The sequence below is a fragment of the Papio anubis genome, chromosome 5, assembly GCF_008728515.1.
Source record: "Papio anubis isolate 15944 chromosome 5, Panubis1.0, whole genome shotgun sequence".
Classification (NCBI taxonomy): domain Eukaryota; kingdom Metazoa; phylum Chordata; class Mammalia; order Primates; family Cercopithecidae; genus Papio; species Papio anubis.
Genome location: NC_044980.1, coordinates 39,823,406 through 39,850,549, shown reverse-complemented (window position 1 = coordinate 39,850,549; position 27,144 = coordinate 39,823,406). Strand labels below are relative to the sequence as shown.

Here is a 27,144-nt window from a genome sequence, read left to right as displayed (position 1 = left end):
TACAGCTCATCCATGTAACCAAAAACCACTTGTACCCGTATAGCTTTTTATATTAAAAAAATTTTAAGTTATCTGTACTTCCATATTTATTGCAGCATTATTAACAATAGCTCAGATGTAGAAACAACCTCGGTGTCTGTCAATGAATGAATGGATAAAGACATTGTGATATTTATGCCCATAATGGAATATTACTCAGCCTTTAAAAAGGAGATCCTGCCATTTACTATAACATGAGTGGACCTGTACAACATTATACTATGTAAAATAAGCCAGACACAGAAAAAAAAAATTGTATAATCTCACTTGTATGTGGAATTTTTTTAAATGTCAGATATACAGAAATGGAGAATAAAAAACAGTGGCTACTGTTTTATTCTAGTGGTGGGTGGGAAATGGAAAATGTAAGTCAAAAGATATAAAGTAGCAAGGAAGTCTAATGAACCAGTCTAAAGATCTAATAATGTACAACCTAGGACTATATTGAATAATACTGTATTGTATTAAGGATTTTGCTAAGTGAGTAGATTATAGCTGCTCCTACTTTTGGTCTTGCCATGGGGCAGAGGTGGGAGCGGGTAGAAGAGAAATGGATAACTATGTGAGATGATGGCTATGTTAATTTGTTTCACTATGGTAACCTTTTCCTATGTATATCTTATAACATCATGTTGTAAACCTTAAATATACTCAATAAAATTTGTTTTTTAAAAAATTGTCCTTTCCCCATGGAATGGTCTTGGTACCCTTGTCGTAGTTCATTTAATGGTTTACTTATGAGCTCTTTATTCTATTCCATGGATTCATATGTCTCTTTTTTTGTTTTTGTTTTTTGAGATGGAGTCTTACTCTGTCACCCAGGCTGGAGTGCAGTGGCACAGTCTCGGCTTACTGCACCCTTGACCTCCTGGGCTCAAGTGATTCTCCCTCCTCAGCCTCCCAAGTATCTGGGACCACAGGTGAGCACCACCACACCCAGCTCATTTTTCTATTTTTGTAGAGACATAGTTTTGCCATGTTGTCTAGGCTGGTCTCGAACTCCTGGGCTCAAGCTGTCAGCCCACCTCAGCCTCCCAAAATGCTGGGAGTACAGATTCCTACCACCACACCTGGCCTACATGTCTAACTTCATGCCAGTTACATACTATTTTGATAACTGTGCTTTTGTAAAAAGTTTTGAAATCAGTAAATATAAGACCTCCAACTTTGTTCTTCTTCAAAATTGTTTTGGCTATTTAGGGTCTCTAGAGATTTCATATGAATTTTAGGATGAATTTTTCTATTTCTACAAAAAGCACCTTTGGTATTTTGATAGGAATTACATTAACTCTGTAGATCTAATGTTAACAATATTAAGATCTCATCATCTTTACATTATTGTTTAATTCATGAACACAGGATGCCTTTCCATTATTTGTGCCTTCTTTCATTTCTTTCAACAATGTTTAGTGGGCTTCTGTGTTTCACTTGGTTAAGTTTATTCCTAAGTACTTTATTCTTTTTGATGCTGCTGTAAATGGAATTGTTCATTTCCTTTTCAGTTTGTTCATTTCTTAACAAATCAGTTGTACGTAGAAATGCAACAGATTTTTGTAGGTTGATTTTGTATCTCGCAACTTTGCTGAATTCATTTATTAGTTCTCACAGTTTTTTGGTAGAGTCATTAGGGTTCCTACATATAAGACTATGTCATCTCTAAACAGAGATAGTTTTACTTCTAATTTTCTAATTTAGATGCGTTTTTAATTTTTCCTTGCCTAATTGCTCTGGCTAGGACTTCCAGTACTATGCTAAATAGAACTTGTGAAAATGGTATCCTTGCCTTATTCTTGATCTTACAGGGGATGTTTTCAGCCTTTCACCATTGAGTATAATGTTAGTTATAAGCTTTTAACATATGGTGTTGATTACGTTGAGGTAACAAATATATCTTTAACGGCTGCCTAGTGTTTTGTATAAATATGTCTCATCTTACTGAACCAACCTCCTATTGCTATATATAATTGTTGTCTATTTTAAAAACTATAAATAATACTTTGATGAACACCTTTGTGCAAAAAATTATTTTCTGAACTTTTAAGTATAATAGTTGATCGTTTTATTCAATAAATATTATTAAGTGGCATCTATGTCATATCAGTCAGTGAACTCGGTTGCAAAAGAGTGATGATGAACAAGATATGACCCTCCCCTGACAGAGTTTCAGCCTACTGGGGGAAACGGATGTAAGAAGCACCCACGTAATTTCTCCAAATGTGGTAAGAGGCAAGATAAGAGAAAGTACAGGTTGCCATGTTAACAAAATGAGAGAGGTTTGTAGAAATCTCAAATAAATCAATCTTGAAGATGAATTAAGAATTAACCAGGCTCTGGAAGAGTGTTATCAAGTAGAAATACAATGCAAGTCACATATGTCATTTAAAACTGTCTGGTAACCACTTTTAAAACAGTGAAAAGAAATGATTAAATTAATTTTAATAGTATATTTTATTTGATCCAATATATTTATTATATTATTTCAACATATATTCAGTATTTTAAAATTGGATAATTTATATTATTCTTCATACTAAATCTTCAAAATCCCATGTGTTACACTTACATTGCATCTTAATCCGGATCAGCCCACAACTCATGTTCACCAGCACATGTGGCTAGAGACAGCACAGCTGTAGAACTTGAAAACTAATCTCTAATGACAGCAAGCAAATTAGTGGTTGTCAAGGGAGAGGAAAAGATAACCTGCAAAGGAGAATAGAAAAAAAATAAAGTATGATAGAAATATTCTATATTGGTTATCTAACCGTCAGTGTTTTCGTAAGTATGAGTATCTCTCAAAATTGTTTTAATGGATGCAGCTTACTATACATAAATTATACTTTGATACATTGATTAGCAGTAAGCCAGACAATAAAGATGAGAATACTACATAGAGCTTTCCCAGCTGGTACTGAATTTTATTCCTCTCTAAGAGAACCTTATTTCCCTGATGGTGTCATCATTTTTAATTGCTTTGCTAATTTGGTAGCTGACTAATGGTATCTTATTGTCTTAACTTACATTTATTTAAAAGTAAATGGGGTTTTTCAGGCTTATTGAACATGTGCATTTTCCCAAGTCATGTCTAGACTTTTTCATATCCTCATGAAGTCTATAGTAAACACTTGAAAGAAAGGCAGAAAGGAAGAAACACTCCAGTGTCATTTGTTCACTTGTGCATTCATAAGAACCTATAGTATATGTGGCACTATTTAGAACATGAAAAGGCACATGAAATTGATAAAAGTCACTGCTGCAGACCTACAATCTAGTTGAGGAGATACATGTATATCTCTCTGTCATTCTCTCTCTCTCTCTTTCTCACACTCTCTCTCATACACACACACAAGACGGAGAAAACAAGTGGGTTAAAGCGGTCACAGATCATATAATAAAGTGTTAAGGAACACAAAGTGAGTGGTGATTTGTTCATCAATCTAAAGAATGGAGGCGTATTGACTATGCTCACCAATGCAGTCTGATTCTACGTTCCCATCTCTCCCTACTCCTGTTACCACCTCTCTCAACATCCCAACATGTCAGAAAATGTGACACATTAGTCACGTGGTCAGACGTGATTGGCAGTTCTTGGGAACTCCACTGGGTATGTTCTGTTGGTCGTTGTAATATCCATTCCTCCACCTGGTTCTCATTTCAGTAAACTGAAACCTCAGCTGTCACTACAAGATCACCTTAACATTCTTGAAGAGAATACTCGGAGGCTGCTGCCCCTTCCACCTCTGGAAAATCTGAAAAGTGAAGGCCAGACAGACAAGGACAAGGAGCACATTCAAGTATGCACTAGTGAGGCCTAAGCAGAATGAAAATCTTCAGTGGGACCTTACTGTCTCACCCCCGCCTGAGACTTACACACATGTATTTGATTTCAGTTTCTCTATGAACGATCCATGGATGCCCTAGGAAAACTTCTGAAGACCATGATGTGGGATAATGTGAATGCAGAGGACTGTCAGGAAATGTTTAATGTGAGTAGAGCCTCTACTCAAACTGATTCTCATTCTCCCTAACCTGTTCTTCAATGTTCACTCCAAACTCTACTGCATTTTCCTCACATGAAGACATCCAGCTGGACCCACCCACACCCCACATACAGCCATCTACTTAAAAATTGTTTGTGGGGAGGCGAGCACCCTGTTACAGAAGAGGCAGAGACAGAAAGAGAGAATATGAAACTAGATGAATATGAAGAATACTAAAGAAAGAACATTTATTCTTTGACCAACAGCTTCTCCGAATGTGGCTTGTTTCACAAAAAGAGTGGGAAAGAGAAAGAGCCTTCCAGATCACCGCGAAAGTGCTGACAAATGACATTGTGGTAAGTAATCCCCTGGAATGAATAGACTTTATTGCTTGTGAACAGCAGGGATCTCTGAGACGTCTGGAATCCAAAACTCCTGCATGGTGGATCTTGCATCTCAGAGCAAAGTGCTTTTTGAAGTATTTTTGGAGAGAGCTCTAACTTCAGAGTGCAGCTCACACATACAAATTGAGCTATTGGGTTGTCTTTACATGCATGCTTACTTTTCCACTGCCCTTAAAAATAGGCATCTTTTAGGAGAAAGTGCAAGATCAGATTTCATTACAAGGACCTGCAGAGAGAAAATAAGAGACTTGAGATCCAGTGTTGGGAATATCCTGGGATATGACCAAGCTACCGCATCACAACGGGGTGCCTCCTTTATCCTGCAGGCACCAGAGAACTTTAAAATTGGTTCACTGCTTGGACTCCTGGCTCCTCACTCCTGTGATACCCTGCCCACCATCCGTCAGGCGGCTGCTAGCTCAACTATTGGTCTATTCTATATAAAAGGTGAGGGAAAGGTGGGGAGCCCACAAATGAAGAAAAGAAACCCATCTTCTTTTATTCTCAGCTTTTCTCCTATGCACCTATGTCTCTCTCCTTTCTCCCCTCTCCTCTCTCTTCTTTCCTCATTTTCCTCCTTTTCTCCTCTCCTCTCCCCTCCCCATCTCTCTCTCGGTCTCTCTCTGTCTCTCTGTCTCTCTCTCTCTCTGTTTCTCCTTCCCTCTCCAGTTCAGCAATTTCTGTTTTAATACCTTAATTATATCACAGAATCTGACTCCTAGATCTGAAACAAGTATTTCTTTCCTCAGTGGCTCTGTTTTCCCATTTTTTAAAATAGAGATAATAACACCAAAGCATTATAAAGATCCATTAAAGTAGATAAAATGTTTTGAGAGTCTCCGATTTAAATCACTAAGCAATTGGGCATATTAGCAATGCTTCCTCTATCACATGGTTTTCTTCAGGAGAAAATTGCAGTATTATCATGGTACTAAGTGCCTTTCAAAGCTCTCCAAGAGACAGAACATTGTGGAAACTTTCAGAGCAGGAGCTCCTCCTGCTCTCCAAGTACATGTGAATAACTGTCAATACCACAGATATTAGGAACTTTTAAACCTCCATCTCAGGCTGAAACCAACAATCAGGGCTTCCTGTCCAGGTTAATTTTTTTTTTTTTTTTTTTTTTTTTTGAGATGGCGTCTCGCTGTGTCGCCCAGGGTAGAGTGCAGTGGCCGGATCTCAGCTCACTGCAAGCTCCGCCTCCCGGGTTTTTACACCATTCTCCTGCCTCAGCCTCCCGAGTAGCCGGGACTACAGGCGCCCACCACCTCGCCCGGCTAGTTTTTTTTTTTTTTTTTGTATTTTTTTTAGTAGAGACGGGGTTTCACCGTGTTAGCCAGGATGGTCTCGAACTCCTGACCTCGTGATCCGCCCGTCTCGGCCTCCCAAAGTGCTGGGATTACAGGCTTGAGCCACCGCGCCCGGCCTGTCCAGGTTAGTTGAGTCTATGTTTCATCAAGGACAGCTCTACATTGTGTGTGTGCAGTTCTGCAGAGCAGGCGCAGCCAGAAACAGTCTAGACTTAATGCCATCTCATGCCTGCCTGTGTTCCACACATCATTCTTTTAGGTATTCAAAATATTTGTTGAGTGCCTTTCCATGTGTCAGGCACTGTTCTAATGCTGGGGACACAGAGATATTACAGTTCCAATATTCACATTTTAAAAGTGTGTTAAAGCCAAAAGGTAGGATTTGGTTAGGGGGAGAGAGATAGTCAGTCAAAAGAAAAGAAAAAACTCTTCAGCAGAGTCAAAGTAGGTATGAAAGTCCTTTGGGATATAGGAAGATAATTAAGGATATATGTTTTTACCAAGTCAGGAAAAAAGCAGAATTAAGGAAGTGAGAACTAAAGAACCATTCCAGGCTGGGCGTGGTGGTTCACCCTGTAATCCCAGCACTTTGGGAGCCCAAAGTCTGTGGGTCACGTGAGGTCAGGAGTTCAAGACCAGCCTGGCCAACATGGTGAAACCCCATCATCTACCAAAAATACAAAAAATTAGCTAGCAGTGGTGGTGGATGCCTGTAATCCCAGCTACTCGGGAGGCTGAGGCAAGAGAATCACTTGAACCTGGAAAGCAGAGGTTGCAGTGAGCCAAGATCATACCTGTGCACTGCAGCCTGGGAGACTGTCTCAAAAAAACCAAACCAAAACAAAACAAAAACCATTACAGTAATAACAGAAATATGCCAGTAGGGAACTCATAGGAAGAAAGGAATTTGGATTCTATTATTGTTCTACTTATTTTTCCTTTAGCCTACTTCATTTTCCTAAAATATGAAACATTCAGGTCCTCAAACACTCTTTGTTAATAAAACTCCCATACTTTGTAATTTACATTGACATTTTCCCTGATGGACCAAACAAGCATGGTGGAGAGAAAGAACATGTACTACTAAAATACCTACTAGACACAAGTAACAAGTGTGATGCTAAATTAAATACCCATCGATACTCATGGACATTTCTCACTTAGTTTTGAAAGGGGAGAATCTGAAATTAAGAAGTTTCCAGTTACTTGGACCACTGAAAGCAGAGTAGCTGGGTTTTGAGCTCAGGCGCATCTGACTTCAAAGTCCACGTGTATTGCACTGGGCTAGGCTGCCTTCCGTAGAATGGTTCATGTGTTAGTTTCCATGATTAATATACATTCAAATAACAAACAGAAAATCTTTATTGGTTAGGCCTGCATTTACAAATTGATATCAACAATCACTTACGCAGTTGCTGATGTAAACTTCTCATTACAATAGTTACTTTTCAGTTTCCCCAATGAGGGAGCTCACTGAAGAATAGAAATCCAAGAGAGATAGCAGCATAGCAGAGTAGTTGGAGCCTGGGCATTTGTGTCAGACAGACCAGGGCTCAAATTCAGACTCTCCTATTTTTATTCACCATGTGCCTTGGGCCATGTCTTCACATCTCTGTTCCCACCTTCTCATCTGCAAAACCAAGAAGGGAACAGGAGAGTCTACCTCAGATAATGCTTATAAGTAATAAATGAGATCGTTGTATGCAGAGTGTTTGCATGGTGCCCAGCATGTAGAAACCCCTCAGTATGTGTTAGCGCTTATGTTCACCATCTCATCAGACAGCAGCTAATTTAGAGTCATATCAAAATGTAGCCAGCCTCGTCAACCCCTATCAGGTCTTTGAATGCTTAAACATTTCTCCCTTTGTTGATTTTAGGCATTCGCCTGGAAGTGGAAAGACTGCAGGGTTTGCAGGAAGGGCTGGAAAGTGATGACGTGCAGGTTCAGATCAAGATTTCTTCTAAAATAGCTAAGGTAATAAATATGGAGGAGTGGCCAGTGGATATAAAGATTCTGGATTGATTTCCAAATGGGTAAGCTACATACTCCCCACTGCAAAGGAAGATAGATATTCAAGCTGATTGAAGGACTCATGGTCCTGTCATTTTCTAACTCTGAGTACACATGCCTAGTCAACACTCACTACTGATCATTTCATATGGTAGGAAACTTTGTAGACCAAGTGTTCTTCCCCAGAATGTGGGATGCTGTGGGTTGGAGTGGAAGGAACAAGAGCTTTGGACTTAATCAGATGCACTCTGTGTGCACTGATTGAAGTTCAGTCTCCTCATCCTCAAGAAACAAAAACAAAAGACCATTTTGTGGTTGTTGTGAGGACTGGCCGATCAATTCAATCACTCATTCAGTCATGCATTCACTTACCTCCCTTCTCCTGAGCACCTACCATATGCAAAGCTCTATTCTAGGCACTAAGAAAGCAGAAAATACAATTCCTGTTTCACTGAGCTTGCATCTTAGTAAAAGAAATCCAAAAAATAAACATCAGATAATGATAACCAAGAAAACTAAAGTCAAGAAAGGGAATAAAGAATAGGTAAGAAGTGATCCTCTGGAGAAGGACACCCTGAAAGAGATAATCATGGAAATATCTGGAAAAGAGAATTCCAGGCAGAGGGAAAACAGCAAGTGCAAAGCCCCTAAAGTATAGAAAGAGGGAGTAATGAGATCCAAAAGATAACCAGAGGCTGATCCAAGGGCCTTCTGAGCCTTTTTGAGGAACTTTTTTTTTGCTCTATTTGAAATCAAAAGCCAGTGGAGGGTTCTGAGAAGAGTCAGGCCACTACACATAATTATGCCAATTTTGAAATGCAAAAAGGCACCCTCATGTGTGACAACATCACTCATAATGTAGACATTACAGATTTACATTGATGTTAATGGCAATTTTCCACAGGTGGCAGTAAAGGATCCAGCAAAATCAGTACGTTATGACAATATACTTAAAGAGAGAAGTGAAATATCTTGAGGACGGGGCTCATATTCCTAGTGTGCAAATGCCTCTTCTAGGCTAACAGTGGTTCTGAGAGGAAAAACACAACAAGACTTACATTTCTGAAGGGCCACTCTGGCAGCTATGTGGAGACTTGAATGTAGACTGTTAAGAGCAAAATTAGGGAAGTCAGTTTGGAGGAAACTGCAAGACTCCAGCTATCAAATGAGGCAATTGGGACCAAGGAAGGTGGCTGTAGCAGAGACATGAGTAGTTGATCAGCAAATGACAGAGAAGCCATTTGGGGGACAGGAAGGGAACATATGTCAAATGCCTTAAAAGGTGCCCGACACATAATAGGTGCTCAAAAACATGAGCTCCCTTCTTTCCTTTGCTCCTGAATCAACATCCAACCCACTGTGAGACAAAACAGCTAATCATGAAGCTTGGACAACAGGCAAGCATTTGGAGTTACATAGAATGGTAGCCATGGCATAGTCCTTTGATCTTAGAACCATAATAACTCAGCGAATGGCTTGGATGTGCAAATATTCAAGGAAAGGAGCTCATATCTTCACAATGTCATCCGGCCACTTAATGCAAGGGGAAGACCACTGTAAATAGGAACTTTCTCATGTCTACAAACTCATAATCATTACCATTTTGCTTAGTTAATTCCCCAGATAATGATCCTGGAACTCATTCAAACACCAGCTTTTCACCTACCCTCCCACTCCTTTTTCATTAATGCACACACACAGACATGCACACTCAAATTCACACACTGCTATCAACCAAGCATTCTGTATAGTGCTTGCACCTAGAGATATCAATTGCAAAGTTCTTCCATTTTATTGACCTTTTATGGACTGTTCTTAATATTGAAATATGGAAGAGCAAGAAACAAGGCTCATAATAATCCATACTCCGTATGTACATTGTCCACCATCTGACTATTCAGCATGGTAATTAGTACATATTGATACATTTTCCTGAATTCTCAAGGTTTAGGTATTATGTGGCAGATTCAAGACATGTTTCTATGATATATGAATGTATGTAAAAGGAATTTATAATGTATATATTGCTATATAAGCATTCTACATTATTTTTCCCTATGTAGTATGCTATAACTTTAGGCTTGGAGAGGAAATTGCCTTAGCAGGCTTAGGATTCAATAAATATGAAATGATAAAAAGACAACTCCATGGAAAGTTTGCTTAGTAATAAAAGGTCATGTCTATGCCCTGTTCTAGTATTTTCTCTAGTTTCTGGGGCCTCAGTCAAAACTGTTGAAAAGTTCAGTGGCTTCTAATACCCTAAAACAAACCATAACAGCATGTTGTAAGTATCTAGATATAAAATGGGGTGGTTGATTACATGAATCTTTCTGGGTGCATTTTCAGATTGTCAGTAAATTCATCCCAAATGAAGAAATTCTGATGTTCTTAGAGGAAATGCTGGATGGTCTGGAGAGCCTCAACTCCACATGCACAAAGGCCTGTGGCATATGGATGATCACTGTCCTGAAGGAGCAGGGAGCTGCTCTGGAAGATCAGGTGAACTGATAGCCAGTTTTACAACTGAGCAGAATTCTATCATTTCTAAAATGCCAAGTCAGCCACTGCCTCTGTTTGTCCACTGATGGGCGGCATGCAAAGGCTTGCACAGCCTCAAGAGGCCTCATTAGAGACCCACATTGTGTGTTTAACAACAAGGCTCATGTTGAGGTCCTGTCTCAATTGCATCTCTTGTCTTTTAATATAAAAGCTTTTCAAACTGTCTCACTCTGGCTAGAGGAAGCATCTTTGAAACAAGGCCATTTGGATGATTGAAAACTGGGTTGTTAGAGCTGTAAGGATAAGAGTGACCATGTGGATGCCTTTGAGACAACCACCGAGGGCAGGAGTTTCTAATTTCACTGCTACTCTTCAGGCTTTTCTCCCACACCCCATAGTGTTTATTGTCTGATAACCATTGGATTGGGAAAAGTCCTCAATTCTTCTTCCCAACTGGAGAGTTAAGCAGAGTGAACAAGATTTAAATTCAGGAAGCTTGGTTAAGAGCTCCAAGTGGAGATACCTCTCTTTTCTCTTCTGAAGTCAAAAATAGAATACAAGTTATTCAAACATTAATAAGAAGGGAAAAATGGGCTGAGTGAGGTGGCTAACACCTGTAATCCCAGTACTTTAGGAGGCCAAGGCAGGTGGATCACTTGAGGACAGGAGTTTGAGACCAGCCTGAGCAACATGGAGAAACCTCGTCTCTACTAAAAATACAAAAATTAGCTAGGCATAGTGACAGGTGCCTGTAATCCCAGCTACTTGGGAGGCTGAGGCAGGAGAATCACTTGAACCAGGGAGGCACAGGTTGTAGTGAGCTGAGATTGTGCTACTGCTCTCCAGTCTGGACAACAGAGTAAGACTCTGTCTCAAAAAAAAAAAAAAGAAAGAAAAGAAAAAGTCTTTAACTAAATGAAAGCAATTCAAAGGGAGTAAGAGAAAGAAGTTCTTGTCCCTATGGTCCAGTCAACTACTCTCAATTTAAAGACTCTCCAAAGCACAGCTTTTGTGTTAAGGGCATTGAAAATTTCCTCTGTGCTAATTACTTTTTAATAAGTCTTTTTGAAAACATTTATTGAGTATATACGATGTGGTAGGCACTGGACAGCCAAAATTGATAAATTGATAAATGTGGAATGTCCATATATTTGAGTGTATAGCATAAAGAATTGTTCACACAGTAGGAAAAGGCTTACAATAGGGACCTAAATACTCTCCAACCATCATTGAGCTGGGAATCTGTGGTAATCATAAAGGGGGGCTATTTATAACTAAGGAGTTGTAATTCAGAGAAAATATATTTTAAATTAATGTCTAACTTAAATGTCTATCCAAAATAAGAGAAAGAAATGTCTACTAGAAGCAAAGTTACTTTAGCATAGATATATGCCTTTGTCCATGTCAAAAATCCAAATGTGTGATATCGTTCCCTACTGCCCACAGATTAACATCCAAATTCATAAAGGTGGCATTCAGTACTCTGAGATCTGGGTTCATCTTTTCTATAAAGTCATCTTCCTTTTATTACCCTTGTTCTCTCTACACTCCAGCCTGGACCATTCTCCTACACTAGGAATCTCAGCATTTTCTTATGCCCATGTTCCCATGATTTTTTTAAAAATAGATTTTTTAGAGCAATTTTAGGTTCACAGCAAAATTAAGCACAGTTCCCATCTACCCACTCCCCTTACATGCACACAGCCTCCCGACTATCAGTATCTCCCACCAGAATAGATTTGTTATGATCGGTAAACCTACAATTACACATCATTATCACCCAAAGTCCACAGTTTCATGGACTTTAGGGTTTAGGGTTCACTCCTGGTGTTGTATAGTCATGGGTTTGACAAATGTGTAATGACATGTATCCACCAGTATAAGATCATACAGAGTGGTTGCACTGCCCTAAAAATCCTCTGTGCTCCACCTATTCTCATGTCTTTTAACTTCACATCTTTGTCTGTTTTTCTTCTTTCTGACGAGGATGCCCTTCCCCACCATCTGTCTCCACCTTGCCTTTTGAAATTGCTACAAATGCTTCAAGACCCAAACCAAATGGCCCTCCAATGTGAATCAGTTCCTCCTGGATTCTGGTTGTGTGCACCTCATGTATACCATTTGCCATAGACTGCCTTGAAGTACAGGACTTTAGGTCTGTGATTGATATTTTTTATTGGATCACTCACTCTTTTTGCAAAAGGGGTACATCTTTTTCATCTTTGGTAAATTGCAACAATGGCAAACACAGCAACTGTCATAATACACTCTTTCACAAAATGTTTCCTAAATTGAATTAGGAATAAATACCCAATTCATGAATAATCCTCCTGAGTGAGAAATAGGCCACATGTGAAATCAATTATTATTTTTAACATTATTTAGAATTCATCAACTGCCCACCCACGACAGGTACCTGTTCTGAGTCATTCACATAGAGGGAAAATGGCAACTTAATGTTTGACTTCGCTTTTTTCTCTTTAGCTATTGGAGATCTTAAGCACAATTTACCATCACATGCCAGTCCTCAGACAAAAAGAAGAAAGTTTTCAGTTCATGCTAGAAGCCATCTCCCAGATAGCCAGCTTTCACATGGAAACAGTTGTTGACAACCTTTTACAGAAGCCTCTGCCCTTTGACAGGTAGATTCTTATTGAACTGATTCCTTCTCCTAGAGAAGGCCACTCTGAAAGGCCTTGGGGAGGGATTTATGGTTTGAGAGCAAGATAGCAAACAAAGGTTGAAAATAGCTCATCTGAATAACAATTTAACAATTGGTATTTGAATCACAAATGAGGTTTTTCCAAGTGCTTTTCATATATATAAGATATATATGTATTGCATAATAATATTTTTAACCATATGCCATAGGAATAAGAGAATATTAAAAAGTGAATATCCTCCCCTTTCTGGTGGCCTAGAATGCACCTACATGAGAGGTTCCCATCTTAGTGGACTTTAACAAAGTTCTGTAACCCAAGGCTAGGTTGCTGAATTGTTATGTAAAACATCTTTCTTATCCCCAGGCATGGCAGCATGTCCATCTGCCCTTGAAATTGTGATTAGTCATAATGTGATTTTAGAGTGAGTCAGATGGAGAAGCTTAGAGCCTGAGGCGTTGTGCCTTATCTACCAATTTCCTGCTTTGCCACCCTAGGGACACAAAGACATTGTGGAAGGCGCTGGCTGAAAAGCCAGCCTCCAGTGGGAAACTCTTGCAAGCCTTAATAGACAAACTGGAGACCGAGTTAGAAGATGACATCGCCAGGGTTGAGGCAATTTCAGTGAGTTGGACAGCCTGAACCCATCACTTGCCTGAGACTGTGCCATCCTCTATGATCTATCCCCACCTGGAGCTTGGTGCTCTCACATTAATGACACCTCCTTCTCTCATACCCTAACTTCATTCAGTTTATAGTTATGGCTGTACTTTTGTCTGTGGCTGATCATTTTTAGAAGCAAATTTCTCATCAACCCCCACCCCCAAAATCTATGTATCTATATTTCTAGATTAGTCTAGAAGATATCCGAAGGACCCTTTTTTGTTGAAAAACCCCAATGCTGAAAACATTTTATTTTACTTGACTAGTATCCCCTGGCAGTCACAGGACTAACATGGCAGTCCCTGAGTTGAGAAATTTCCAGACAATAAACCCTCCCATTTCTATGTGTTTTTACTGGTGGAGAAAACAAAGTTGAACATCAGCCCAGACAGAAGATGGTGTTGGAGGAAATGAGACTGCCTGACCAAGAGGCCCTTTCTCCTCTCAGGTGGCCTGTGCTATGTATGAAGTGATCTCAATAGGCACCTCTGTCACCGGCTTGTATTCAGAGCTGTTCACTCTCCTCCTGAAGCTGGTTAGCTGCACACTGGGCCAGAAGATGCCCACTTCTTCCTGGAGCCGCAGGCGGCATGTGATGCAGCAGGGAGAACAGCAGCAGATCCCAGACCCCTGCAGGTAAACGGCCAATCAGGAAGCATCTTCCACAGAGGTCCTAATCCCAGACTCCAGGAGCAGCATTGCAGAAGTCAGGGTCTGCCCTTTCTGTCATAACATCCATTGTCCATGAAGAAACAAGGCTCTACTGTCCCTAAGCCATGACACCATAGTTCTTCTTGAGCCAGTATCCAGTGTAGCTACACAGAATAGTCACTTAAAGAATGAGGGTCTATGCTTTCTTTCCTAGAGGAACTACTGTATTATCTTTGGTTTCTATCATTGAGATCTTCCTAGAGAGGCTGGAATCTTGTGATCTTCAAGTCCACCAGGGAAAGAAGAAAAATAAAAATAAATACCATATTTCATAAACTCTGAGACTTCAGCAATTGAAAAAAAGTATTTTTGCATACCATTGAGAAAACAGAAAAGGACTCTAAAGTAAGCAGTGAATCAATGCTTTCTTAAACTTTAAAATTTTTATTCTGTACTTATCAAAGGAACTCTTTTAGGATTATGAGGTATAAATTTTCATTTTATATCACATCATTCTGTTTCCTTGCCTTTTGCAGAACTTTTCATTCCAGTGTAAAATTATAGTGCAACGTTTTTAAAGACACTTTAAACACCATTTAGATTCAACACATGTATTAGGTTGGTGCAAAAGTAATTGCTGATTTTACTATTAAAAGTAATAGTTCCAATAATACATGTAACTTTACATAAATGATGGTAATATAAAGAGCTATACCTTAACAGGCAACAGATGTGAATGCACAGACAATAGCAACTACGTCACAAGTACTGTCTGGCCAAGAACAATTGTAACACACATCTACTGCAGGATGCATCCTGATTTTAGAGATGCTGTTTTAGAATCAGTGAAATATGGTATTTTTCACTTTTTATTCTTATGGCTTATTTTTTCTCATGGGGGGAGTGTTGACAAGATTTTGTGGCATTACTTACTGACCCACGTCATCTGAATGTCCCCAAGGATCCTAAGGCTAAAATGTGAGCATAGGGCTGCCTGTTTTTCCCTTACACAACATCCCCTAGTCCAGCGGTGGGAAAGCATTGTGAGGAGTGGGAAGGTAAACTTGGGAATTTGCAATTCCCTATAAGGGTTGACTTAGTTTTGTAACGCTGACTGTCTTCTTTAGGCTTTCAACTGCTACTCTAAGATGTTTGCAAGCCCAAGCCATGAGAGAAGGCCTTGCAAAGGAATCTGATGAGGGGGACAACTTATGGACTCTCCTCAGCAGTCCTAGTACACATCACATAGGCGTATGTTCACTGGCCAGGTAATGTGCAGACTTTCTAGAACCAGATACAAAGAAGAAAACAAAAACAAAAACAAACAAACAAAAACAGAAAAAAAAAAACGTGCAATACAGGCAACTTCACTGAGCATAATGATTCACTTAGGACTAATAGTCGAAGGAGGACAAACAGGGAAGAAGGAAAAGGGAGTGAGAAGAGACGGTAAGATCAGCCCCACACACACCACTCACCTCAAGAAACATGATTCAGGTGAACATCTTTAGACAAACTATACTTATTTTTTGAAAGAAATATTTAATATTCACATACCTAGAATTCTGTTGAACATTTTCTTAATCAGCCTTTCAAAAAAAAATTTTTTTTTTTAATTTCATTAGGTTTTTGGGGAACAGGTCGTGTTTGATTACATGAATAAGTTCTTTAGTGATGATTTCTGAGATTTTGGTGCATCCATCACCTGAGAAGTGTACACTGTACCCAATGTGTAGTCTTTTATCCCTCACCCCACTCCTGCTCCTTCCCCCAAACCCCCAAAGTCCAATGTATCATTCTTATGTCTTTGCATCCTAATAGCTTAGCTCCCACATATGAGACAGAGCATACAACGTTTGCTTTTCCATTCTTGAGTTACTTCACATAGAATAATAGTCTCCAGTTCCATCTGGGTTGCTGTGAATGCCATTATTTCACTCCTTTTTATGGCTGAGTAGTATTTCATGGTGTGTGTGTGTGTGTGTGTGTGTGTGTGTGTGTATCACATTTTCTTTATCCACTCATTGATTAATGGGCATTTGGGCTGGTTTTATATTTTTGTAATTGCAAATTGTGCTGCTGTAAACATGCGTGTGCAAGTATCTTTTTTGTATAATGACTTCTTTTCCTCTGGGTAGATATACCTACTAGTGGGATTGCTAGATCAACCGGTAGATCTACTTTTAGTTCTTTAAGAAGCTCCACTGTTCCATAGTGGTTGTACTAGTTTGCATTCCCACCAACAGTGAAAAAGTGTTCTCTTTTCATGGCATCCATGCCAACATCTTTTTTTAAAATATTTTTTTTATTATGGCCATTCTTACAGGAGTGAGGTGGTATCGCATTGTGGTTTTGATTTGCATTTCCCTGATCATTAGTGATGTTAAGCATTTTTCCATAAGTTTGTTGGCCATTTGTATATCTTCTTTTGAGAATTATCTATTCATGTCCTTAGACTGCTTTTTGATGGAATTTCAAACTACATTTAAATTGGACAGTTGGATAGGTCATTTTAAAATTTAAGCCCTGGTGGGCTTTCATCAAGTGTCTCTTTTTTTTTTTTTTTTTTTTTTTTTTGAGACAAGAGTCTTGCTCTTCGCCCAGGCTGGAGTGTGCAGTGGGGCAATCTCGGCTGACTGCAACCTCTGCCTCCCAGGTTCAAACAATTCTCCTGCCTCAGCCTCCTGAGTAGCTGGGACTACAGGCGCCCACCACCATGTCTGGCTAATCTTTTGTATTTTAGTAGAGACATGGTTTCACCGTGTTGCCCAGGCTGGTCTCGAACTTCTGAGCTCAGGCAATCCACCTGCCTCAGCCTCCCAAAGTGCTAGGATTACAGGCATGAGCCACCACCCCCAGCCAAGCATTCCTTTTTAGACAAATTACTTGCCTGATGAACAAATAGACTAAGCTTTCCTCCGTTGTTTAGAAAAATAAGTCTCTGCTAAAACGTGCATTTTCTAGGAGCATGGCAGTGTGGCAACACGGAGTCATACTGGACATCATGGAACAGCTGCTCTCATCTCTCACTTCCTCCTCGGAGAACTACCGGATAACCGGCACCGCTTTCTTCTCTGAGGCAAGGGAGAGCAGCCCTCAGAGCACACTCACTGGGTCCCCTTGGGGTACTTCTCTTAGGGTCTGGAGCCCAGTGTGCACTGGAACCAGGGAAAACAGACTTCAAAGTGGGGGGCTTTAATAGAGGAGAGACCAGCTACTGCCAGAGATATGGTACCTAAGCAGGGGGTGAAAGAGGAAAAATAAACCACCTCACCCACCTCCTGCCCTCTAGTTTGCACAAGACAGAGAAAGGGGGACAATAAATCTGTGAGGGATGAAACAAAGCATTGTGGCACTGATGCTTCAAATTCTGGCCTAAAGACTATTCCAGCCAATCCAGAGAAGGAAAACTATCAATCATTCCTGTTTTCCCTGCCCCGTTTTCCATTGAGACTAGACATCTCTTATGCAGGTAACCGGGTTCACAGCACCACGTAAGCCTGACCTGTGCGCTGCTCACATCTAGAGCTCAGCCTCAGCAAGACTTGCTGGTTCCCCAGAGGGCTTCCTCCTCTGCTCCACAAGCAGTGGGGTCCTCTCTTTAATTGTACTTATGACGTCTTTGGCACTCTCCTGAAGTGGGGGGCCACACCCTTAACTAAAGGGGAGGAGTGTGTTGGTTTCAGCTCATGAAGGAGCCAATCCTTTGGAAGCATGGGAATCTGCGAGATGTGCTGATCTTGATGGATCAAAGTGCCTGGGACTCCAACGCCACTCTGAGGCAGATGGCCATCCGAGGGCTCGGCAACACAGCATCTGGGGCTCCTCACAAGGTAAAAGGCGTCCTAAGGGGAAAAGGTTCACTTAAGTAGAGTTTTGAAATAATTACTTCCTAACCCACACCTAGTAGTTGCATAAAAATTAATTGGAAATCCAGATACATTGTTGAAGTAGTAGTTCTTGGGTTGAAGTACATGTGACCCTGACAAAATTTCAGTCCTCTTGTCTGAGGACTCCTTCCCTATTCCAGATGCGCACAGAACAATTTTGAAGATTAAGAGGTCTTATTTCAAAATAGGTGAAGAAACATAAGCAGTTAATGCTAGAATCTATCATCAGAGGCCTGTATCACCTGGCTCGCACCGAAGTCGTCTGTGAAAGCTTAAAGGCTCTAAAAAAAATCCTGAATCTGCTCACAGACCGAGATGTGAGCTTCTACTTCAAGGAAATAGTGCTGCAAACAAGGACCTTCTTTGAAGATGTAAGTGAGCCTGTTTAGGAATCTTCCCTCCCCAGAAGTTAAGGAACAGAAAAAGGTTTAGGTAGTGTTCACAGAAGACATTGTCGGTGTCCCACCCATGTTCCTTGACCTGCCCCAGACAAGTCACCTGCACAATCTCCATACAAGCTGATGGCTTCCTGTGTCTCTCTGCCTGAGGGTGCTCTGTGGCTTGGCAGTCATGTTTGGTCTAAGCTGAGTGAGCCAGAATTGTTGGGGGAATAAATGCCCTGGGAAGGACCCTCAAACAATAAGAAACAAGAGTTTGTAGATAAATTTCCCGGCTTCCTCACCCCTCAGAAAGATTGAGCTCCACTTGTTCATAACAGTAACACACTCATTAATACTTCCTTTCTTGGCTTTCCTCCCTTCCCTATCTCATTCCCACTCCCCAACATGCTTCCTGGGCTCACCTCCCAAATAAATTACTTGCACCTAAGTCCTCATCTCAAGTATGACAGTACTCAAAGAGAAACTAGGACCTGAATAAAGACAATGTTGCTTCTAACACTATCTTTCCACCTCCAACATTCAGAGACTCATTTTATCTAGGCGTCAGTAAGCTGCAGTCCATGGACCAAATCCCACCCACAGCCTCTTCTTGTAAATAAAATTTTATTGGAACACAGCCATACTCATTGATTACTTATTGTCTATTGCTGCCTTTACACTCCACTAACAGGGTTGATTGGCTGTTACAGAGACCTTAGGATCCACAGAGTTTAAACTATTTACTGTCTGGCCTTTTAGAGAAAAAGTTTGCCTGCTCCAAAATCCCAATTTCAAAAAAAGATCAGTGAGCAGTCCTAGGCAGAGGGTAATTTTCCCTTATGCCTTCCAGGAAGCCCATTTTAGTATTTATTTTTGGTTATTCATTGCCATCGATGTAAAAATATTTTTAACCCAAACCTATTATTTTGTAATCTAAATCTGCTTCCTCATGTGCTATTGTCAAAGGAGATGGAAAACTGCTGGTTGCCTTCTCTAGTGCATTCTTCATAAACATTAAGGCTTTTTTCGATTACCTAGTTACCTTACCGTCTGCAGACTTGAGAAGTCTTCATTTCCCTCATTATTCATCATAAACCTAATTTTTCTGCTCATTAAATATTTTGCAAGCCTGTGACTGAGTTGGACCTCTAAATGAGGCTCAAGAAGTATTGAATAGAATCTAAGGAAATATTACCTCTCAAATCCAACCTTTTCCTATTTCTTTGCTCCATTTTTTTAAAATTTTGCCCTTTCTTCCTGATCTTGGCATGCTAACTATATGAACCTCTAGATTTTAGTCTGTAATATATGCCCGCAGCATTCTTCAGTTTTGTATTTTTGTGGTTTTTCTTGCGTATGTGCTAGCCTAAACCTGGCCTTTGAAAATATCTTTCTGCTTGTTTCCAACTATTTCCTCCAATTAACCAATATCACTTTTAGGCCAGGCATGGTGGCTCATGCCTGTAATCCCAGCACTTTGGGAGGCTGAGGCTGATGGATCACTTGAGGTCAGGAGTTTGAGACCAGCCTGGCTAACATGGTGAAACCCCACCTCTAGTAAAAATACAAAAATTAGCCAGGTGTGCTGGTGCGTGCCTGTAATCCCAGCTACTCAGGAGACTGAGACAGGAGAATCGCTTGAACACAGGAGGCAGAGGTTGCAGTGAGCCAAGATCATGCCACTGCACTCCAGCCTGGGCAACAAGAGTGAAACTCTGTCTCCAAAAAAAACAAACAACAACAACAAAAAAAAAACAGCAACTTTTAATTATCTTGTCCTCAAAAATGCTTACTGGGGTAAAAATAACAATGATATTCTTTTTCTTCATTGCACAGGGCTGAAGTCACTCCTTCAGAACCCCAGCTGTTAAGTTTCCTGGATTGTTGTTGATCTGATAATCATTCTTTTAGATATGAGCCTCCAGTAAATCACAAGTCCACTTAACAATTTCGTGGTCAAGATAATATTTCTCAGTGTCATCAGAGAAGGATAAAATGTGCTAAAGTCTTACTGGTTGTTAGCTCAGACCTTGCTCATCTCTAATAGGTGTCAACTCCATCATGTTTGCATAAAAGTAAAATTGGACAAAACTTTGGCTCTTATTTGTTCTCCAGTAATGCCATCTTTACATAAGTATATTTAACTCTATGATCTGTTGCCCCAATATTTTTCTGTAGATTAAGCATAGCTCTCTATAATCTCCAAGTTTCCTTTCTTTGGTTCTTTCAATATTTAAATACTTTATTAGACTTTTCAAAACATGGTGACACTTGAATGAAATGATAGAATGGAAAATGTGGCTGCTGCCACATGCTCCATTCCCTTCTTGCTACTATTCCCTACCCTGTCACCCTGAGCAATCGCTTTACCCTCTGTGACTCAATGTTCTCAAGCAAACATGAGGACATTGGACTAGACGTTCTCTAATATTTCTCCCAGCACCCAAAACCCTTTTGCCACTTTTTCTTTCAGATTTTTCATCATCCCAATTGGTCGATTGTTCCTGGACCTATCATTAGCTCATTGATTTTGCAAAATTCAAACTTTTTTAACAAGATGCTTCTCTACTTTTCTAGTACCTTGTTTTTGGTTAGCTTTCTCTTTCTAAAGAGATACCTTTTAAAAATATATCCTGACCTTATTCCTAATAAATCTAAAGAATGTGTTTCTACTTTCATTTTCATTATACAAGGTCACATCTGAGCTTTTCCGGCCTTTTCCCAACAAACCATCATTTTTTTAGAAGATCTATATTAACTTTATTGTGGATCTAAATAATATTCTGCTATTCAGGACTGCTTTTTCTTTAATCCCTCTTTGTTCATATGGGTATTTTAAACTGGTTTTCTGGGCCTAAAAGTAAAAAATCTTCCATGAAATTCATCTCGCTTCATTTCTTCCCTGTCGGAACTCTGAAACATAACTCTAACGAGATAACAGGAGGCCATCTTCCTCCACCACCTTTCTCTTGTTTTCTTTTTTCTTTCTTTTTTTTTTTTTTTTTGGACACAGAGTCCCGCTCCTTCACCACTGGAATTCAGTGGCATGATCTTGGCTCCCTGCAGCCTCCTCCTCTCAGATTAATGCAATTCTTGTGCCTCAGCCTACCAAGTAGCTGTGACTACAGGCACACACCACCAGGACTGGCTAATTTATATATTTTTAGTAGAGACAAAGTTTCACCATTTTGGCCAGGCTGGTCTCAAACTCCTGACCTCAAGTGATCCACCCGCATCAGCCTCCCAAAGTGCTGGGATTACAGGCATGAGCCACTGCACCTGGCCTCTCTTGGTTTCCTAAAATCATTGCTTGCCATCCTAGACAAAAAAAAAAAAAAAAAGAAAGTTCCATAACTTCACATACTCAAGAGTAGAGCTAGGCACTTCTGTGTTTAACCTCTCTAAGAACCAAGGCCCAAATTCCCAAACTGCCTGTAATCCCTTTAGAAAATATTTGGTGTCATGGAGAACAGTACTAGGCCTTGGACAATTAAGATTAGAGACCTCATAATTCTAAGCTAGTAGCGCAACCAAACTAAGTAAAATACACAACTGGCAGAAGCCCTCCCTGGCTTTGTCTATGAGTACCCCTGTGTATCATTCCTGTGGTCATGCTTACACTTCCCCACTGGCTACTCAAAGACAGAAATCAACTCTCTGGCATCACATAAACCCCAGACCCAGGGTTTTTTTAAACTCATGTAGTGTGGAGAGAAAGCTTCAGGGAAAGAAAGCGAGTTCTTGGAACATTTAGAGGCTGTAACTATGATGGACCAGTGCCTGGGTTCCAGCCTTCTTTTGCTGAAGTGGGAAGGGTGGGATTAGAGCTGACAGTGTGCTGGCAGGGAATGGCATCTGAGAGGATATTCACCACGACATGCATTCGTCACCACAGGAGCAGGATGATGTGAGATTGACTGCCATCTTCTTATTTGAGGACCTGGCATCCCTAACAGGAAGAAGGTGGAAGATTTTTTTTGCTGAAGAAATAAAAAAGAGCCTGATCTCATTCCTTCTGCACCTTTGGGATCCCAACCCCAAGATTGGAGTTGTAAGTGCTCTCCACAGACACCTGCACCTCCTGCTCTCCCCATGGCTGAGAAGCACCAATAAACCTGGTCTAGCTGCACCAGAAGCCAGATCTAAAGTGCCAGATCTAAAGTCACCCCTTAGAACTGAGTCTGAAAACCTCTTCTCCAATTCTAGGTTCTTCTTGCCATCTCTTCCCCAGTTTACTCTTCCATCCTTGAAACTGGGAAGGTGCCAGCAATGACTATAAAGCCATTCACACCACTGACTTTTACTGCTTCTTTCTCAGTACTGTTCAGCATTTTTTCCCTTCTGGAAGGAGATCCTAATGTTCTGGACTGTGATGCAGAAAACTCTGTTTTCCAGGCTTGCCGTGATGTCTTGATGGTCTGCATTCCCTTTTTGGGCCTCCAGGAAGTCTACGGGGTATTAGACCATCTCCTTGATCAGGATCTACCAAGGGTCAGGGATTTCTATAGGCAATTCTGTGTGAAACTGGTGAGTGTCCAATAGATGCCGCCTCCAAAACAGGCAGGACAAGGGTCTAGACAAATCCTAGAAGGGCAAACAATGTAGCAAGGAATATCTGGCCAGAGCCAGAACTGCCTTGGAAGGATGGCAGTGATCCTTGGTATCCTGCCACAGGACCCTCTGCTCCATTCCCAAGTCCTGACTGGGATGTGTTCTCCTCGGTTCCTAAAATTCATATCAGTTGATTAATCCCTTAAACTCTGATGCCTTCCTGATTAAATGTAGATCAAAATACGCATAAGACGATTTTCAGTCAATTAATTTATGGCTGTATGAGTGCTCACTGGCCTTTACAGATCCATTCTGAGGACCTATAGGATGCTGAATGTCACAAAGGTTCACTTTCCAGTTGCTCTCTTTGTAATTCACATCTCTTCTAGGCCAAGAAAAACCAGGAAATTCTGTGGATCCTCCACACACACTCCTTCACCTTCTTCACTAGCAGCTGGGAGGTGATCAGGAGTGCAGCTGTCAAACTCACAGGTGAGTACACACCCCCATTTCCTACCCAGATATGTCTGCTCTTTCCATCTGGTTTTGCTTTGACCAGAAGCTGTCCAGTATAAACACTAGTATGACCAATATAACCTTTTTTATTAAATCTCAGGAAGGGCTTTTATCTTACATCTTGTAACATCCTCCCGCAAAGAAACCTGCTTCCTTTTGCAGTGAAAACTCATGACCACTCCTGACTCACCTACACTAATTCTCCTCCCATCTGAGCCCTTCATGCTCCTTCTGGCTCCAAGTTCTGCTCCTTCTTTTCCCCAAATCTTTGCTCCCAGCTGCTGCTCTTACATAAATATTTTTCTTCACCTCATCTCATAAGATAACCCACACTCAACATCCAAAGCTCAGTTCAAGCTGAGAGCTTTGGTAACATGATACAAGTGGGAAGTATGTTCATGTGGGGGCCAGCAACCCCTGGCTCTGCCATGTGATTCTGGAAATTGACTTAACTTTATGTTACCTCTCTGTCTGATGTATAAAATAAAACATAAATAAGTCTCTAAAGATCCTTCTATCATGAAATTCTAAGTCTTACTTTGAAGCCTGTTCCAACTAATTCAGCCAAGAAACTACAGGCCCACTCCCTTCACGACCTTTAAGACCAAATTAAAAATATGAGGGTTCCTTCTTGACTCATATATATGATCCCCCCAACTATATTATACATTTTTTGAAGACAGAGATTCTATATTACACACACTTGAAATCCCAACAACAACTAGCCTCCTCAGAAGATCATTCTGTGAACTCTGCCAAATATTCTGGATAAGTGACTACTTGCAGGCATGGCACTCTGGACCCAACAGAAGTCACCCTGACATCATTTAAGGGGGTACAAAGGAAGTCATATACTTTGCTCATTCACCAGCCTACCATTTACCTTCTCACCAGGTGCAGAGTCTAACCTGATCTACTTTTCATGGCTTCTTCCTCTATAATGAAATCAGTAACATTGTCTCCTATTAACTTTAGATGCCATTATTCTCAATTTGACCAGCCAATATGTGGAGTTACTAGACAGAGAACAACTGATCACACGTGAGTACCAACCTGGTTTCTTCCCAGCATGTTGTTACATTCTTAGGAAAAGAGAAAATGTTGCTACTCTAAGTTCCACGTGAGCCCAGAACTTGAAAATCTTAGCACCAGTTATTGTATCTGATGCTCTCTAGACACTAGAATTTCTCCAGGGTATAAAGCAACCTCCAGCTCCAGCTCTTTGCAGGCATCAGAAACACCAATAGGCTACAACTTTCCAATTGCCTAAACCTACTGATCACAAGGTCAGGGCTTCTCTTCCCTTATTTCAATGTTAAAAGCAGTTCTTGTAGTTCCACATTCTACCTTTTAGGATAAAATTCGAGCATGAGGACCTGAGCCCCACTTGGATCTAACCCTCAGTGCTAAAAAGTTGGGCCTTGGCTTGGTTTGCCCTTGTTGCTGGGCTCTGACCCTCCTCGTGTGCTTATTTGCTATTCTTGCCATTTCAGGGCTCCAAGCACTTCGTCGAGATCCATGTATTAGTGTCCAGAGAGCAGCTGAGGCTGCTTTGCAGACCCTCCTGAGAAGGTGTAAAGAGACAAGCATTCCTCTGTAAGCCATCAAGAAATAAACTGCTGGCTTTTCCTATATCTGACTCCTGTCTTCATCCTATTACCTCACAAACTTGCAGCATTTTGAGGAAAGAGATGCTGCCTAGGATGGGGATATTGAAGTGGTGGTATATTTCTTCCTCTAGACACATGCTCACGTATGTTTATTGCGGCACTATTCACAATAGCAAAGACTTGGAATCAACCTAAATGTCCATCAGTGACAGACTGGATTAAGAAAATGTGGCACATATACACCATGGAATACTATGCAGCCATAAAAAAGGATGAGTTTGTGTCCTTTGTAGGGACACGGATGCAGCTGGAAACCATCATTCTCAGCAAACTATCGCAAGAACAGAAAACCAAACACCGCATGTTCTCACTCATAGGTGGGAACTGAACAATGAGATCACTTGGACTCAGGAAGGGGAACATCACACACCGGGGCCTATCATGGGGAGGGGGGAGGGGGGAGAGATTGCATTGGGAGTTATACCTGATGTAAATGAGGAGTTGATGGGTGCTGACGAGTTGATGGGTGCAGCACACCAACATGGCACAAGTATACATATATAACAAACCTGCACGTTATGCACATGTACCCTAGAACTTAAAGTATAATAATAACAATAATAATAATAATAAAAAGAATCTCCTTGGTGGCTTCCATTAGCAAAAAGCAAATCCCACAAGTTCACTTCAAGAATAACCTGTGATTTGGATAGTGATAGCCACATGGCTTTGCCTAAGATAGCCCTCTATCTTGAGAAAGTAAGTCCCAGCAGATATCAAAAAGTGGCAGAACTTGACCCACACAATTCTGCTGCCACTAAAAAGAGGTCCACTGTTATTTTCCACATGTAGCCCTTTCCTCTCAGATCTTTGTCAGCTTTGAATTACTACCCACACTCCTCTTTTTAAAATCAGTCTTATGATAAACTTTAACCTACCTATTCTCTCCCAGGTTATAATTTATGTATCAAGACTATGCCAGGAACTTTTCTACAAAAGACCCTGTCTGACATTCTATTAAATGTCATCATTTCCTTTCTGCTTTTATCCCAGAGCAATAGTGCATATGCACACACACAAGCACGTGTATATGTGTGTGCGTGAGTCCATTCATTTCTTCATAGTATCGAGATCATTATTATTTCTTGTTTTTCACAATGCATAAGTGAGAGGTCACATACATGAAATTATGTACTTAAAAAGAAGTTTCCTTTTTTTTTTTTTTTTTTTTTTGAGATGGAGTCTGGCTGTGTCGCCCAGGCTGAAGTGCAGGGGTACAATCTCGGCTCACTGCAAGCTCCACCTTCTGGGTTCACGCCATTCTCCTGCCTCAGCCTCCTGAGTAGCTGGGATTACAAGCACCCACCACCATGCCTAGCTAATTTTTGTATCTTTTAGTAGAGACAGAGTTTCACCGTGTTGGTCAGGCTGGTCTTGAACTCCTGACCTCAGGTGATCCACCCACTTTGGCCTCCCAAAGTGCTGGGATTACAGGTATAAGCCACAGCCCCCAGCCCTAAAATGAAGTTTCTAACACAGATACTGGCACTCACTTAAAAGCACTATCATGATCATTTATTAGCACCATTGTTAATATATTACTTTAGAATGTCCCTGCAAATTTTTATTACTTGTATTCTAATATCTTCATCACCAAGCTCTTTGGGGAAACATCTTTGTTTATATAAAACCTAGGGAGCAATAGAATCTTTTGGGTAAGAGATTATAGACTAGGAGTTAATTTCTTTATTCAGTTAGCAAACATTTATTGAATGCATTTTATATATTTTATTAGACATCGTTATAGCCACTGGAACCACAACAGGGAGGGAAAATAGAAAAATTTTGCCTTCATGGAGCTCACATTCTATAAAATCTGTGTATAAATTCCAAGGAATTGAGCCAACCTCCCAGATAGCCCCAGTGATTCCTGCTTCCTGGTATTCATGCCCCTGGGAAGTCCCCTCCTACAAAGAATAA

At 40.6% G+C, this 27,144-nt stretch overlaps 1 protein-coding gene across 1 annotated transcript in view; it reads left to right on the top strand.

The window, feature by feature from the left end:
• Positions 1 to 25,186, top strand: part of MROH2B (maestro heat like repeat family member 2B) — a 74,250-nt gene extending 49,064 nt beyond the window's left edge. The window contains exons 25-42 of the mRNA XM_003899618.5: positions 3,698 to 3,833; positions 3,930 to 4,025; positions 4,286 to 4,375; positions 4,750 to 4,870; positions 7,611 to 7,708; positions 10,091 to 10,243; positions 12,728 to 12,885; positions 13,401 to 13,527; positions 14,015 to 14,202; positions 15,345 to 15,485; positions 17,182 to 17,296; positions 17,904 to 18,050; positions 18,296 to 18,478; positions 22,383 to 22,538; positions 22,883 to 23,014; positions 23,428 to 23,530; positions 24,530 to 24,595; positions 25,048 to 25,186. Of these exons, the coding sequence (XP_003899667.4) occupies positions 3,698 to 3,833; positions 3,930 to 4,025; positions 4,286 to 4,375; positions 4,750 to 4,870; positions 7,611 to 7,708; positions 10,091 to 10,243; positions 12,728 to 12,885; positions 13,401 to 13,527; positions 14,015 to 14,202; positions 15,345 to 15,485; positions 17,182 to 17,296; positions 17,904 to 18,050; positions 18,296 to 18,478; positions 22,383 to 22,538; positions 22,883 to 23,014; positions 23,428 to 23,530; positions 24,530 to 24,595; positions 25,048 to 25,154 (2,317 nt within the window). The 3' untranslated portion in view covers positions 25,155 to 25,186. The remainder of the gene's footprint in view (positions 1 to 3,697; positions 3,834 to 3,929; positions 4,026 to 4,285; positions 4,376 to 4,749; positions 4,871 to 7,610; positions 7,709 to 10,090; positions 10,244 to 12,727; positions 12,886 to 13,400; positions 13,528 to 14,014; positions 14,203 to 15,344; positions 15,486 to 17,181; positions 17,297 to 17,903; positions 18,051 to 18,295; positions 18,479 to 22,382; positions 22,539 to 22,882; positions 23,015 to 23,427; positions 23,531 to 24,529; positions 24,596 to 25,047) is intronic.
• Positions 25,187 to 27,144: the final 1,958 nt, after the last annotated feature.